Source organism: Mesoplodon bidens (assembly GCF_964165515.1).
Source record: "Mesoplodon bidens genome assembly, chromosome: 14".
Lineage (NCBI taxonomy): Eukaryota > Metazoa > Chordata > Mammalia > Artiodactyla > Ziphiidae > Mesoplodon > Mesoplodon bidens.
In genome coordinates, this window is record NC_138170.1 from 9,957,203 (window position 1) to 9,974,133 (window position 16,931).

The 16,931-nt window shown below is 53.2% G+C and overlaps 1 protein-coding gene across 1 annotated transcript in view; it reads left to right on the plus strand.

Moving 5' to 3' along the window:
- The window catches only part of ATOH8 (atonal bHLH transcription factor 8), a 33,757-nt gene extending 20,211 nt beyond the window's left edge, over nucleotides 1-13,546 (plus strand). Inside the window, exon 3 of the mRNA XM_081254681.1 lies at nucleotides 12,462-13,546. Within this exon, the coding sequence (XP_081110807.1) occupies nucleotides 12,462-12,467 (6 nt within the window). The 3' untranslated portion in view covers nucleotides 12,468-13,546. The remainder of the gene's footprint in view (nucleotides 1-12,461) is intronic.
- The last annotated feature ends 3,385 nt before the right edge of the window (nucleotides 13,547-16,931 follow it).

The window sequence follows — 16,931 nt, forward strand, 5'->3', positions numbered from 1 at the left end:
TGAAGTCATGATATAGTATGTGATACTCTATTATGTGAGATCTTAGAGCTCATTTTATGTCATTATATTATATTTTTAGGTGATATGTTACCTGATAAATTATGTGATATTAAAACTCTATACTACATTACATTATATCACACAGTGTGTGTTCAGTACACCTCTCTAGCTAGACTGTCAGCCCTTTCATCTTTGTGTCCCAGCTCCTGGCACAGAGGAAGCTGCCAAACAGTGCACAGCATTCCTTCCACGAAAATCCACGCACGCTGGGGCTGAATATTCCTGAGCTGAAGGCAAAGACTCTAGGGAAGAGTGAACTAGGGGCTTTAGGACACAGACAGGGAAGTGCCCCGGGGCTCCCCCAGGCTCCTGTTTGGGGAGTTTGGGCGTTTGGGCTTTTGTTGCCTTGAATCAGTGCAGAAAGCTTTGCATTCCAGATCACAGAAACCCCTCTAGCAGCAGCTTAAACTAACAGGGCTCCTGTTTCTTACAGTTAGGAAAGGTGAAGTGAGGAGACTGTTCCCTGGCTCCAAGGCTCTGGTGATGCTAAAGCTTCGGGCTTCTTTCTTGGTCTTTACCTCATGACTGCACAGTGGCTGCCACAGCACCGAGCACTTCATCCACACGCTACATCCAAGGCAGGGCAGGGCCATGCCGGGAAGAGCGTTTCTCCTCACCAGTTCAGTCAGTCCTGTCCAGACATCCCCTACCTGCCCTGGAAGAAGGGATGCTCTCCCTGAAACTGAGGAGGACATTGGGGCCTCTCATCCGGGAGGACAGCAGGGTAAACAGCCACGTGGCTCATCCCTGGAAAGTTGAGCCTGATTTTTGACCGAGTGGTTTTCTTCCCAGCGGGGCTGACCAATGTCATAACCTCAACCACAGTGTCAGAACCCCACCTCTGCGAGCTTACCGACTCCTCCCCCCAGCCCTGCAAAGTGAGGGCCAGTAACCCTGTTTTCAGTTCACAGCACTGGGGTTCAGAGACCCTCGGTGACTAGGCCAGGCCCCTGGTGACCTGGCCCCTCTGCACAGTGCTTTTCAGTTTGCAGAGCCTGCTCATGCCTCTTATCCTCCTGAGTTTTGCAGTGACCTCCTGAGATCCACATCACTAACCATGGGAGCTAGATGAGGAGGCTGGGACCCAGGGGGGTGAAGTCACTCAGTGCCACACAGCTGGGTGGCGCCAGGCAGGACCTAGGCTCATCCAGCCCCGTGAAACAAGTGCTCCTGAATCTAGACCATCACTGCTCTCTGTTCTCCCGAGGTGAGGGGGTCTAGCAGTGACGCGGGTCTGTCTCAGCGCAGCCACTCATGAGCTCTGTCAGCTCGGGCACTTGCCTTCTCCAGGCTTCGCTTTCCTCATGAGACATGGATAGAAATGTCCGTGGGTGAGGAGGGTTCAAGGAAATGATGGCCATGAAAGGGCCACATCAACTGGATGCACTACGCAGTCACCGGGGCTCCTGGAGGACACTGCTGTCCATCCGGAAGGTTGGCAGAGGGACCTCGAGTGTCCCCTCCCCACCCAGGGACTTAGACTGGGTGGACTTGACTCTGTTGCCAGGCAGCACACACCGAGTCTGTCCTTCTGCTCTGTGTGTGTGTGTGTGTGTGTGTGTGTGTGCGTGCAGGTTTGTTGGGGCATCCGTAGGCACTGTCTGCCAGGATCAGATGGAGGGCCTCCCCCATGGTGGACTGAGTGTCTGGCACTGGGGAGGTGCCCGGAGGTCTTCAAGGGTTTCAGAACTTCCCCTCTCCCCCAGGGGTCAGGATCCACTTGGGCACCCACCCCCTCCACGTATACACGCAGTGGTGCTTCATTTATTCAACAGAAGCAGAAAAAGATGAATTAAGCTTGAAGGACGCTGTACATTTATTTAAGAATAAACAGTTTTGAGTGTTTACTATGTGCCAGGCATTGTTTTAGGTGCTGGGTCACTTTGGAGAACAAAACAAAGGCCCCACCCTTTGGAACTCAGGCTGAACGACACAAAGGCCAGGCAGGAAAGCTCACAGGAGAGCCCTGCAGGACCTTCTTCGGAGCCCACTGTGCTCAGCTCTGCGCACAGTTCTTACAAGCCTGACTCCCTGCAGGCTCAGGTCAGAGCAGCTGAGCAGAAACCACCAGGAGACCAGCTCGTGGAGCAGGTGCAGTGACAGCCCCCAGAATCACAGCCAGTGGCCTGCTGGCGTGGGAAGAAACAGAGAACAGGAAAAGCAACACCAGGGGCTCAGAAGAGCCAAGAGGCTTGGAGCCATTTAGTGTCGGGGTAAAGGGCCCCAGAAGCCTCAAGGACCTGGGGAGTCTTCTGTAGACTGACGTTCCCGGGCTTGACCTTGAGTTGTCAAGAGGAAGCTGAAGTACATCCAGTAGCGTCTGACGGAGAATGCAGGGAAGTGCATCAATTATTGGGAACTGGGACCTGTCCAAGCTGTTTGGGCACAGAAAACACACGGCTTCCTTTCTCTAGGGAAACTCGCTCCTGCTCAGGGGCTCGTTCTTCTGCGGGGGCAGCGCTGGGGGGGGTCGGGGTCCTCGTCTAGTTTGCTCACTGCGGGGGGCCCCCCCATGCTCCGAATGGAGCCAGGCACAGTCTGAACACTCAGTACATGTTTGCCGAATGAATGGAAGCGTGAAAGCCCAAGCAAGTGAGGCGTTTCTAGCTGTCTTCCACATCATCTCATGGGCAGCTAGCTCCTCTCTGCCGTGTCCCCAGTGGGGCCCCGGCCACCTGATGAGGAGACACAGTTCCTGCCTTGATGAGCTGACGTGCAAATGGGGGGGAGACCCCCCCACACACATACATACACACGTGTGTGTACTGACACGTGGCTGCCTAACCCTGAGTGCTTGGCTTCTCAGCCTTTGTGATCTTTAATCTTCTCTTCAACCTCAGACAGTAGACTACTATTGCCATTTTATAGGTGGAGAAACCGAGCACAGAGAGGTTAAGTAACTGATCAGAGTCCCACGGCTGGTGGAATGGGGAAGTCAGGATTCACCAGAGGCTGTCTGATGCCATAGCCGGCATATTTAACCACTACGCCGCACTGCGTCAGTGAGGGTGCTGTACGTCAGGGAGTGTATGTACATGCGCTTAAGTGTGTGTGTGGGTGAAAGATCCGTTTCTCTTCCCAGTACTTTTGTGGTGTCACTGACGGTCAGGGTGGTGGTGAGTAAAGAGCCCTGACCAGAGATGTCCTACCCTTTCCCGAATCCCACGGTAGCTCCAGAATCTAGCTATGAGGGGCTTAGGGACGATGGGAGGGGCCAGAGGAGGGGTTTGCACACTTTTTTCAGAAATCATTTGGTTTTTTGGGCTGTCCAGGGGCCTCGTGGCCTCTCCCAGCCACCCCATTATTGCCCCCACTGATCCTGAAATATCCACAGCTAGACTCTTCCTGGGGGTCTCCTGAAGACATGCTGTGGGCTTTGCAAAGGCTTGTGGGCCAGCACCTTAGCATGAATTGGCTTGTCTGGCTGGTGCCCCATCACTCCTACTGTCGCTTTGCTATAAGGATTGGGGAGGGGAGGGGCGGGACTTCCCTGGTGGTCCAGTGGCTAAGGCTCTGCGCTCCCAATGCAGGGGGCCTAGGTTCGATCCCTGGTCAGGGAGCTAGATCCCACGGGCCACAACTAAGAGTTCGCATGCTGCAACTGAAGTTCCCGCATGCTGCAGCGAAGATCCTGTGTGCCACAACTAAGACCCGAGGCAGCCAAAATAAATTAAATTTAAAAAAAAAAGGATTGGGGAGAGGGGAGGCACAGAGATATGCAGAAGCACGATGGGGGCCCCGGGGACCCCCGACACTGTGGTTGGGGGTGTGTGTATATGTGTAGTGTTGGCGGGGGGGGGGCGCGTGTGTGAGGGTCATGAGTCGGGGCCCGAGGGACCCTTCCAGGGAGCAGGGCCTTCCTCACCTGGCTGGGCCACCTGTCTGCCCAGCTGTCGGCTGCCCTCCGGCCCGGGTGCCTTCTCTGGCTATGGGGCGAGGGCAGGAGCTCCTTGAGCTTCTGGGGTCTGGACGGGCAGCGTGCAGAGAAGTGGAACTGGCTGGACAACAGCAGCCAGATGGGAAGCTGCAGCAGCTGGGCCTCAGGCCTCACCCAGGCCAGCTCGGCCCTTGCCGTGCCCTGTACTGTGGGTGGGGTGAGGTGGGGACCAAGAAAGGCAGATAGGCTGACAGACGTGGAGAGAGAAGCAGAGGGGGGGCCAAGAGGGAGCTGGCACAGAGACGCGGCTGGAGCACGGAGAGAGAAGCAGAGATTGTCCGCCTGCAGCCCGAGGAGGGTCGGCCCGGCGGCGCCTGGGGTCTCCCTGCCCGTCCCCTGCAGGCGCGGGTTCTCCCTCTGAGCTCTGGCCCGGCTCTGCGAGCACGGGGCCTCCCACCTTCCCTTAGGCCCCAGGGGATGAAGGCTGAGATGTTCTTAGCACCAAGAGAGGTGGCAGCTGGGGGGACGGCTTGAGGACTTTCTAGTGCCGATTGCCAGTGAAGAAGCCGAATCCTCTAGGGACTGGGGGGTCTGCCTTGCTCTGCTGCATCCTAGCATGTGACCTAGGGCCTCCATTTCCCCATCTGCAAAATGGAAGCAGCGACAGCACCTCCCAAGGACTGTACAACCGCACATGCAAAGGAGTGTGTTGGGCTCCGGACGAGGCTGCCCTCAGCCAATTCACTGACTTCTGTCCCCAGGCCTGGGGGGACAGGGAGCCGAGGATGACCTGGCCCCCTCTCTCAGGAGCTCGTGGTGGAGCTGTGTGGGGTGAGCAAGTGGGTGACGGCAGTTGCACCAACCCTAACTCGAGCACAGAGGGGTATAGGAGGAGTCGGTATGAAGTGCTTGGAGGCTTCAGAGGGGAAACACATTTCCCCAGACTGCAGTGAGGTGGGTCTCGGGGCAGGCAGCTGGACTGGAGCCCCCATTGTCCTGGACTGGGGACACAGCAGGGACACAGCCAGCAGAACCCTGCCCTCCTGGAGCCTCCGTTCCCGTGGGCGGAAGTAACTCCGAGCAAGGCTGTACTGGAACACGGGGGACGCCCGGGACTGGACGGTGCTCTCTTAGTGCTGGCCCGGGTGCCTGGGTCCCAGCTCCAGCTCCAGCATCTTAGCACAGGAGAGGTCCCCAGTGTTACTCAGTGGTTGTTTCCTACAGTAGGAAAGTTCTTCTGCATGTCCTTGACTGACCCTGAGGTCTGAACATAAATGTTGGCCTCAGTCAGCGAGCGCTTTAGACTGCTGGAGCCACCATTGCTCCTGACCTGGGCCGGCAGGGCAGGACGTCCTCCTAGCATCACAGGAAGCAATCTGCACCCTGTAGCCGGGAGCCCCTGGCAATCGTATTCACTTCTCTGATGGGTGGCCTGGAAGGACACGGGGTGGGCAGGGGGAAGAGGTGGCTCGACGGCATTTACCAGGATAGCATTTTGGTGGTTTCTGCTTTGCCCTGGGGTTAGACTGTAAGCTGCTGCAGGGCAGGGCCTCTAACCCTGATGCCTGTCACAGAGCTGAAAGGAGGAACTCAATAAATCTTTGATGACCAAATGAATGTTTCCCCCAGTTCATGGTCCCCAGGCGTATTCTCCTGGCTCACAAGGGGCTCTGGCTATAACTTTGCAACTCTTAGATCCTGGCACCTTGAGAGCCCTCCCAGCCTGGACACAGTGTGGTCGTTGATTCACACTTATGTTCCCGCCCTCAGCAAAGAGCAGCCAGCTCCAACTGCTCATAAATTTCCTGCCTGTCACCCGTGGCGCCCAGGCCAGGCGAGGCGGGAGGCGCTGGGGGTGGGCTGGTCCATACCTGCTTCCAGTTCCCTGGGAAGTTTGGAGGCCAGAAGCCCAGGCCTATGCTTGTGCCCAGAATAACCTCAGCAGAGCCTGGCCCTCGGAGATGTGGAAGCAGATCTGCCAGATGCAAAGATGTATGGGCTGGAGTGTTGGAGAAAACACAAACATCAGCTTGCCGTGCAGTTTGCACAAGCTGATTTCACTCCCATGAAATCCAACAAAGGTCTGCCTACGCATAGGAAAAGGATGTGGATGGATGGACCTAGAGATGATCATACTAAGTGAAGCAAGTCAGACAGAGAAAGACAAATACCATATGATATCACTTATTGGTAGAATCTTAAAAATGATACAAACGAATTTATTTACACAACAAAAACAGACTCAAAGGCATAGAAAACAAACTTATGGTTACTGAAGGGGAAAAGGGTGGGAAGGGATAAATTAGGAGTTTGGAATTAACAGATATGCACTACTATATATAAAAGAGATAAACAGTGAGGACCTACTGTATATAGCACAGGGAACTATATTCAATGTCTTCTAATAACCTATAATCGAAAAGAATCTAAAAAGAATATATATATGTACATATATATGTATATATATATAATGGAATCACTTTGCTCTACAGTTGAAACCAACACAGCATTGTATATCAACTAGGAAAAAAAAAAGGAAAAGTATGTGGAACAGCAATCACCCAGCACTATCATGGTTTCTCTCATCAGGGAGATGGAGGTGATTTAAATGGTTTTCTTCTGTTCACTCTTCTGTGTTTTTTCTGACTTTTCTATAATTAACAAATACTACTTATGCGTTTACAAAAATTTTAACAGTTTTTTTATTGTAAATTTATTTATTTATTTATGGCTGCATTGGGTCTTCGTTGCTGTGCGCGGGCTTTCTCTAGTTGTGGCGAGTGGGGACGACTCTTCGTTGCGGTGCGCGGGCTTCTCATTGCGGTGGCTTCTCTTGTTGTGGAGCACGGGCTCTAGGTGCGCGGGCTTCAGTAGTTGTGGCACACAGGGTCAGTAGCGTGGTGCACGGGCTTAGTTGCTCCGCCACATGTGGGATCTTCCCGGACTAGGGCTCGAACCCCAGTCCCCTGCGTTGGCAGGCGGATTCTTAACCATTGCGCCACCAGGGAAGCCCCAAAAACTTTAACGTTTTTATTGAGATTACAGTTTACCCACTTAAAGTGTACAATTCAATGATTTTTTTAGTTTTTTCACTAAAATGTGGCCATCACCCCAGCCAGTTTTAGAGCATTTTCATCAACCCCCAAAGAAACCCCATATGCTTTAGCAGTCTCCTTCTCCCTCCCAGCCCTAGGCAACCACTAATCTGTGGATTTCCCTGTTCTGGACATTTCATGTGAATGGAATCATGTAATACGTGGGCTTTTGTGTCTGGCTCCTTTCACTGTTTTCAAGGTTCATCCAAGTTCTGTCATGTGTCAGAACTTCATTCCTTTTTATGGCTGAATAATATTCCATTGTATGAATATACCACACTTTGGTTATTCATTCGTCATGGATGTGACTTAAGTAATTTAAAAGTTGTGCTTATTTTTAAAAAAGAATTCGTCTAAAGCCGATTGGCCAAGATGACAGTTGGTTCCATATGACTATTTCTGGTTACTTCTTTTGAGACTTTTCAGCCTATGATGCCATTTTATGTTTTCAAACACCAGTGAATCACACCAAGGACCCAGCTCTTTGCAGGAATGGGCGCTGATGCTTACACTGTGTACCAGGCCCTGCTGGGAATGTGGCTCTCTTGTCCCATTGATTCTTTGCAACTGAGCTAGAAAGTGGATACTATTACTGTGCTCATTTTATATTTTTAATTTTATTTTTTTAATTTTTACTGGAGTATAATTGATTCGCAATGTTGTGTTAGTTTCAGGTGTACGGAAAAGTGAATCAGTTATACATATACATATAGCCGCTTTTTTTCAGATTCTTTTCTCATATAGGTCATTACAGAGGATTGAGTAGGGTTCCCTGTGCTATACAGTAGGTCCTTATTAGTTACCTATTTTATATATAATAGGTGTATATGTCAATCCCGATCTCACAGTTTATCCCTCCCCTGTGCTCATTTTAAAGATGAGTAAACTGAGGCTTTGAGAGATCAACCAGCCTACCCAGGGCCCCAGAGTCCCGCTGACTTTGGGGCCAAGATGAACCCTAGTGGTCAGCATTTAGAACCAAACTCTTTCTAGCCCATATATTGGTGTACGTAAAAGTGAAAGGTAGAATAATGCCTGATAGTGTGGGTCTTGAAAAAGACTTCTCCCATGCCCTCACTGCTTGTCTTTTATAGTTTAGTTTTAAAGTAACATTTCAATCTGACTGCTCCTTTTAGGACAAACCATAAAAAACAAAAAACTCAGGATTTCAATCCCATTTGATGTCTTTTTCTACACATAGAAGGCTGTATACAGATTGCTTAAATACAGAAAGATGTATGATTTGAAAACAGTCAAAAATGGTTAAATAGGGCTTCCCTGGTGGCGCAGTGGTTGAGAGTCCACCTGCCGATGCAGGGGGCATGGGTTCATGCCCCGGTCCGGGAAGATCCCACATGCCGCGGAGTGGCTGGGCCCGTGAGCCATGGCCGCTGAGCCTGCGCGTCCGGAGCCTGTGCTCTGCAACGGGAGAGGCCACAACAGTGAGAGGCCCGCGTACCACCAAAAAAAAAAAAAAAAAAGTTAAATAGGTGAAGTGACTGAAAATGAACTTAAAAGGTAAAATAACTTATAGGCAGAAATAATCGCTTTTTTTAAATGCCCCCAAAGTGATAAAATTACCCTGCAGCGCACAGAAGTGATGACGAGAGGAAACCAATCCACTTAAAGCCAGGGACAAACTTAGTAAGCAGAGGAGGTATAATTAGAAATTTAAAAACTGGAAGTGAACAAAAGCAGAAAGATACAACATTGTTCCTGGGTTCACAACAATTACCAAAAGTTCCCCTAAAGCATAGGCACAGTTAACAAAAATGCTCAGTGTTACATTTGAAATAGGAAACATATCTGGTGGTACTTAAATGCTACAGTAAATAAAATGCCTGGTAACTGGAAATATTTATTCACACGTCCAACAAATAACAAATACTTATTGAGATGCTACTGTGTGTCCAGACTGTTCTACGCTCTGGGGCTATAGCAGCGAACAAAACGACCATGTCCCTGCCATTGTGGAGCTGGCATTCTGACCACAAATGAGTGAGCAGATAAAAAGATGATTTCTGGGGCTTCCCAGATGGCGCGGTGGTTGAGGGTCCTCCTGCTGATGCAGGGGACACGGGTTCGTGCCCCGGTCCAGGAAGATCCCGCATGCCACGGAGCGGCTGGGCCTGTGAGCCATGGCCGCTGAGCCTGCGCGTCTGGAGCCTGTGCTCCGCAACGGGAGAGGCCACAACAGTGAGAGGCCTGCGTACCGCAAAAAAAAAAAAAAAGATGATTCCTGGGAATTCCCTGGCGGTCCAGTGGTTAGGACTGCACTTTCACTGCCGAGGGCGCGGTTTGATCCCTGGTTGGGGAACTAAGATCCTGAATGCCATGCTGTGGCCAAAAAAGAAAAAAAGATGATTTCTGAATGTGATCAACCCAGACACTGTGTCACCCTGACCAAATCACTTCAGTCGGACTCAGCACCTCAGACCTGCTGAAAGGGACCTGGGAGACGTCTTGTCTAGTCATTTTTAAAGTTTACATTAGTGAGCAGCAAGACCTGGGTTTAAAGGGCATCTTTTGTGTGGAGGGGTCATGCTGCAGGGGGCTCCTCAGGACGGTGAGAGCCTTACCCAGCCATAATCAGAGCCTTGGCCGCAGTGGGAACACCACCCACAAAAGGCCAGAGCCAGAGGGGACGCAAGAGGCCCTTTCAAGCTGTGCTTCTCACATGGACCCAAGCAGGATGTTGCCAAGAGTTACATGAGAAGGGGGTCTGTGGTGTGCTTGTCACAGTGGGGAGTATGTCCACCCCTCTCCCCTGTATTTGCAGTTATGCTTGCATGTGTGCGTGCACACACATACACGTCCACACCTACACCTACATACACGCGTGCACACACACACACACACATACCCCACCTCTTCTGAAGGGATGGCATAGGTAGGTTTGTCTCCTGTCTCTCAGCCACACCAGATTGGTCTAGGGGAAGAAACCTGACTGAGGCTGGACCAACTGACTGCCTTCACTGGGGTTGGGATCCTGAGAGATTGGGCCCATTGCCCCTACTGAGGTTCACAGACTTTCCTGAGACTTTCCCCCGGCCCCTCTGAAATGCCCTTGTGCAGCCTGAAATAACGGGAAGAGCAGAGTGAATTTCTACTGCTCACAATGCAGTTGCAGTCACACAGTCTAATGGGTTGGGAAAACACTGGGTAAGTAAAGCCACACGAATTTCTTTACTGTAGGACTTTCCAGAGACTTTAATATGTTCATATACACAGTGACTTTCCAAAGTAGGGCCAAGGTCTGTGATGTTTCCCAAACTCATGGGATATACCTCACCTGGCTAGTATTCTGAAGAGCACCCTTTGGGCAGTGCTAATCCATGTACATGTACTTGCCGTACAGGTGCAGGAGTTAAAGCACAGAGAGGGAGAGTCAGTTCCCCAAGGTCACACAGTTGATTAATTGCAAAAAAGATCGTGGCACCTAAGGCCTCCCAGTGTTCTTCCCGTCACGCTCCAGTTGACATAAGGCTTCCTTGGACGGATGATGCATGTGCTGGCATTCCTGGACCAAGGTGGGTGGTGGGAACACAGGTCCAGTGTAGACGTTAGGGAAAGGGTGGGGTTGAGAACTGCAGGTCAGCCTTGGCGAGAGGAACCCCTGTCTCCCTCGCTCTTGGGTGGCAGCCATGGCTTCAGTGGAGTCTGAGAGCCGACTGAGGGCTTGGGGCTGGGCCCGGCCAGGCGGCCGCCTTTACAGGGCAGCCAGTGGGATGGCTTCAGCTGCCCCAGCCTTCCGTGCCTTCCCTGACCGCAGGCAGACTGAACAAGGGAGGAACTCCGGGCCAGTCCTCGGCAGGGCCCGCCCAGGCAGCCAGCGCCGGGATGACGCGGCTGTAAATCACCCCGTGGACCACAGACCCAGTGCCATCCCCACGGGTTTCCTTTCCGCTTCTTAATCCTCCTCCTCAGACTCGGTAACAAAAAGCAGATTCCTGCTGGGGCCAGCCACGCACCATGGGCTCAGAGAATGTGAGCCTGGATTCACCACATCAAGATGTTACCTCCTCTCACTTTTCCTTTTCCCCTTCTTAGCCTCTGTTAGCTGGAGGACACTCCCTCCTCCTGGCTGGGCTCCCTCGCCCTCCCTGGACCCCACTTCCAGCCTTGCCCCGGCCTCGCACCTTGGCTGCCTGCCCAGTGCCGCCCAGGCCTGAGGCTCACCAGGGCCTGTGGTTAGCAGCCCCTCCAGCCTCGTGGTTTGGCTGCAGCCCGGCTCCCCGAGCCTCCCTTTCAGCAGGAGCAGGCTCTTTGTGGTAGAATAAACACTGCCGATCTGGATTCAAATCGTGCCGCTGCCAACTCGTCGCACTTACCTCTGAGCTGGGGACGTGAGAAGCTCCCTGGCATGTCAGAGGTGCCTGACAGATGTTTTGCTTCAAAACTAAGTGCTTAGCTGTTTGTTCAGGGTTGTTGCAGGAAACAGGAGAGAAGGATTTGGAACTGCGGTATTAGGGCTGTGCTGTGCCCAGTTAATGGATGGCTGTTATTCTCCTGCGTGTTCTGGGTGGACTGGGAGCCCCTGAAGAGCCTCCCCACCAGCTCTGACCTCCCCCAAAGCTAAAGCCCCGGCAGCCCCAGGACCTTTTCGCATCTCCGGTCCCTTCCTGTAGCAAATCACGCCCTCTGGTCAGTTTTCTCATGAGCAACACCAAGTTCAGCTGCCAGAGTGAAGTTTCCGAAGGTCAGGACTGCAAGGAGCTGAAAGACAGTCCAGCCTAGGGCTTTCCCAATTTGCCCCAGAACACCTGGGTTCTCACAGCATCCCAGGCTCCACGTTGGAAGGAACACTGTAGACTCTGGGCTCCCCTCTCTCTGTGTCCCCTGTACTCTCCCGATCCAAATAGACTAGAACCGTGCTCATCTGTTTTCTGTGTTAGCATTTCCAGGTCAGACTTCATTTCTGCTACAGCTGAGGACACTGTCCTTTTTTTTTTTTGTGGTATGCGGGCCTCTCACTGTTGTGGCCTCTCCCGTTGCGGAGCACAGGCTCCGGACGCGCAGGCTCAGCGGCCATGGCTCACGGGCCCAGCCGCTCCGTGGCATGTGGGATCTTCCCGGACCGGGGCACGAACCCGCGTCCCCTGCATCGGCAGGCGGACTCTCCACCACTGCGCCACCAGGGAAGCCCTAGTTTATTTTTTTATATGGGAGTATGTTTGATTTACATTGTTGTGTTAGTTTCACGTATAAAGCAAAGTGATTCAGTTTTATATCTATATATAATATATCTATACAGATATCTATTCTTTTTCAGATTCTTTTCCCGTATAGGTTATGACAGAGTATTGAGTAGAGTTCCCCGTGCTCTACAGTAGGTCCTTGTTGATTATCTATTTTAGATAGAGTCGTGTGTATATGTTAATCCCAGCCTCCTAATGTATCCCTGTCCTCCCATTGGTTGTTTCTTTCAGGAGTGACCGGCCATGGGCTTGTCCAAGGACGCTGCTGTGGGCCCTCTTTCCAGTCCAGCTTGAGGAGAAGGTGAGCTCGCCAAGTCCAGCCTTGTCGTCCTCTCTAAGTTGCCACCGGATGCTCAGACCACCACCTCTCAGGACAGGAGCTTGCCTGCCCCCCTCTCGCCCTCTCCCCCACCTCGCCCTCTGCCCCCCACCCCCGCAACCACTCCACAGTGACTTTGCACTTTGCTCTCTGCCTGGTGGGACGGGGAGAGCAAAGCCTTCCCCTTGCCCGGGCCTGAGGCCCACCGTCTGGCTGCAGAAATTCATTGCCAAAGATTCGACAGAGACACTGAACAAAATGGGGTGAGAAGACCCCCTAGTGAAAAGCCACACTGTTGCTCTGTGATGTTTACTCCTCCCGTTGCCCAGGTCCCATCTCACGCCAAAGACGAGTCAGCAGTTCCGCTAGGAGCTCGTGGAAAAGATGGACGTTTGGTGACTGTTGGAAGCGCTTGACCCTCTGACCCGGAACTCCCTTTCTACAGCTGGGCCCCGAGCTGGCTGGACGCAGATAAGCCTTCTGGCTTATCTGTGATAGGGCGGCTGTGATAGGGAGGCTGGGGGCGCCTGTGGGGAGTGAGACCTGAGATCCCGGCCCGCCTCACCTTCCCGTTGGCTGCCCAGGCCTCTGACCCTGATTTTCCCACGTTCCCTGGGCCCAGGCTCCTTCTTGGGCCCTAAGCATCATGAGAAGTGAATGGGAGGGTGGGGGGCAATATTGACCACCCACATCTCACCCCAGGGACTTGCCCCAAGGTGACCCCCAGCCGGTCCAGCCAGCCACTCCTTGCCAGGGGCCCGCCCTCCTGACTGGGCACACAAGATGGCGCCCTGCCTGGGGGCCGGCGGGCTGTGATGGTTGTGCAGGGGGGGCAGAGGGGAGGAAGGGACCAGGGGAATGGGCCAGTATGTGGGGAGGTGGGCATGTTCAAAGTCAAGGCCCGTTCCTTCCTTGTGCTCACAAGGCCAAAGCTGTTCACATCTGTGCTCAACCATCTGCTTCAAATTGAAGTAAAAGCCCCAACATGTAAAGAAAACACTTGCTTGTGTTGATGGACTCTGGGGGTGACCAGGACTTTGGCCGGTCAGTTGGAGAGGGTTGTGAGGGGAGGGAGAGGTTGAGAACCCTTCAGGAAGTGAGCAGTGTGTGTGTGTGTGTGTGTGTGCGTGTAAGGGGGTGGGGCCCTCGCCATGGCCTCGGCCTGGACTAGTGACCGGGAGGCCAGGTCAGGAACATGTGAGGAGCGTTCTCGGCTTCGTGCCTCATTTACTCCATACTGTGAGTTTATAAGGTGGGGACTGAATTTTTAATCCCATTGTACAGATGAGGACCCTGAGGAGGGGAGGAGACAGGGCCAGGCAGTGACGGAAACAGTTCTCACATCAGGGCGGCCTCACTCCACTGGCTGTGCTCTTAGCGCCTCTCCAGCCCCGTAGGCCAGCTCGTGCCCGGAGTCTTTGTGTGGCCTTGGCCTAAGACGGGGCCATAATGGTTCAGTGGGGATGGGGGAGGGTTAATAAGAGAAGAACAAGGAAAGGACTGTCAGGGCAGAGGGCTGTGTAGGAGGGGCAGGGCTGCCCAAGGAGAGGGGAGGTGATGAGGGAAGGAGGCTGTGCCCTTGCAGACTACACACCTGTCCCATGGTTCCGGCCAGTGTCACCCTCTCTTGTCTACTCCCGGGCTCCTGGGCTGGGGCTGCAGTGTCTGCACCTCTTCTGGCACCGGTGTTTCCCAGACACGACTCTGGCCAAGGACCGAGCTATGTGGGCTGGCCCTGGACCTGGGGCAGAGGCAGGGGCCACAGGCTGCTCATGGAGCTCCTCAGAGCAACAGCGCCCTGGAAACAGGCCATGCAGAGTGGGCGCAGAGTGGGCTTGGAGTGGGGCGGGGTGGGGGGGAGGTGGTCAGTCACCCCAGGCCTCTAGGCACAGATGACAGACTCACTCTGGTGTCCCTCTGAGCCTCTGAGTCACACTGGTGGCATTTCCAAGGGAAGCAGGAAATGTGGACCAACCTGCATCATACTTGTTGACCTAAGAGGACCCTGTTACTTACGGTTTGGGGAGATACCCCCATCCTGCTGACAAGGGAGCAGACCCGTGGCCTTTCTACCCAGAAACCATGATGGTCTCTACCCCCCACCCCTCTCCTGCTCATGGCCTTCTTTATGTACTTCCCTTCCGTTCTGAAGCATCTATTGATCACCAGCTGCATAGCAGACTCTAAGCTGGGTATCAGGAATAGAGAGATGGATCTCACTCAGCGTCTTCACGGAGCTCAGAGTTCTGAACAGAAGGTGGGACGGACAGATAGACAAGCAAATAACTGTGATACAGTTGGATGACTAAGGTGTTGTTGGAAGTTTCGGGAAAGAAAAAGGTAACTCTCCCTGGGGAGGTATCATGAAGGGCTTTCCTAGAAAGGAGCTATGTGAGGTGGGTCGTGAAGGTTGAATAGAAGTTTTCTGAGCAGAAGAAAGGAAGAAGGACTTCCTATGCAGAGAAGTATTCAGCCCTCGAAAGGCATTGGAATCACCTGAGGAGATTTAAAAATACCGACATAAAGTATTAATACCAAAGTTCCATCTCTAGAAATTCTGCTATGTTGGTCTGGAGTGTGGTCTGGGCATTTGGGATTTTTAAAAGCTCCCCAAGTGATTCCAATGTGCAGGCAAGGTTGAGAGCTACTGGTTGAAGTGGGCTGAGATCTCTGACAAAAAAGTGACTTAGAATCACTGATATGGGATACAGACTGTGCCAAAAACGTACAGGGATGTGTGTGTGTGTGTGTGTGTGTGTGTGTGCGCGCGCGCGCGTATACAAATAGACAAGCTAATAATTGTGATACCGTCAGACGACAGCATGAATGTACGCACACAGGTATGTGTGTATATGAGGGATTGAAAGTCCAGGCTTTTCTTTCCTTGTCCAGCTTCTCTCCCAATACAGCAGCTTGTGTTCTTGTGCACACATGTACACACACACACTCCTTCTTGTGTGCATATGCACACCCAGATACCCACTGTGTACATTCCCAGGGAAGGGAAATCCATTTCACATGGATTCAGATTTCATCGTCAGCCTTCTCAACAGTTTGTGTAAGCAACCATGCAAGAAGGCCCTCACCAAAATAAAAGTTATGAAGAGCCACCCTCATGGGGCCTTGACAGCGCCTGTCCTGGTCCAGCCGAGGGTGTGGTCACAGGGCCCCTGCAGATTTGTTTGCACACACACCCTCTGTGCTCCGTTGTTTGCTCTGGGTCCTGGCTCCACATGCCGGGGATGGCTCATCAGCCACCAGCCACAGAGGGAGGGTGTCCATGTTGGAGGCCACATGTGTACACACGTGTCTGCACCTGTGGTGCATGCCTGGTTCCTGCAGCATGCTTGCTTCCTGCTCTCCAAAGGACAAAACCACAAAGAAAGGCTCTGCGAGTCGGAGATCTCCCCAGCTCAAGGCTGAGCCTTCCAAGACTTCAAAAACTCCATGCACACAGGCCGCCCGCTGCTTCCTGGTTCCGGCCTCGGACAATGCCAGAAGAGAGGTGTAAATTCTGGGAAGGGCCTTCCACGCGTCCCTGGGCCCCTTTTTCGTCTCACAGCGTGGCCAGGGCCCCGGTGGATTCTGTGTCCCCACACTGTCCTTCCGGCCCCGTGGCCCACCGCGCTGTCCTGGACCTCCTCCTTCCCCCGCCCCCCTCCACCTCACCTTGTCCTGTGCTGTCCTATTTCTTTTCCTGATCCCTCCCGCCCATCTCCCCTTTCTTCCAAGCCAGTGAGAGAAGCAGGAGCCAGCAGGTCTCAGGGGCTGGGAACTGCGTAGCAGAGCCGTGAGCAGGGACCGTGTAGGGAACTGAGGTGCAGACAGGGCTCCTTTGTGCCCGGGATACAGGGCAGAGACCTGGGTACCGCTTAATTAGGCTGAGTCGTACTGTAAGGCAGCCAGGGCAGTCCTGCTAGGGGGCTGGAGCAGGGGTTGCAATTGCCTCCCACCTTCCACGCTGCTTCCTGGGCTAAAAGGGACTGTTGCCAGCAGCCCGGCTGACAAATAGCCTGGCCTTCTCAAAGCCAGACTCAGCCATCTCCAAGCGGATTTGTGTTGCCATTCTCCCTCTGTCTCTCTGCCACCTGCACAGCTGCTTTCTGTTTCCAGGCTCCAGGAGGACAGGGAGGCATGGAGGAGACCCTGCCCAGGCGAGGGGTGGAGACGAGGGGGCGGCTGGCTTCGCCCTTTGCCCCAGGGTCCTCACCTTCCCACGGGTCCCCTCTGGTCCCCTGGACCCCAGACAAGCTATGTCTGCCTCCCTGAAGCCAGGCACTCCAAGGAACTTGGATTTATAAATAATGACTTTGTGTTACGGCTATGCGGGCATGTGTCTAATCTCCAGATGGCGCTATGAATTCCTAGAGGGCAAAGATTAG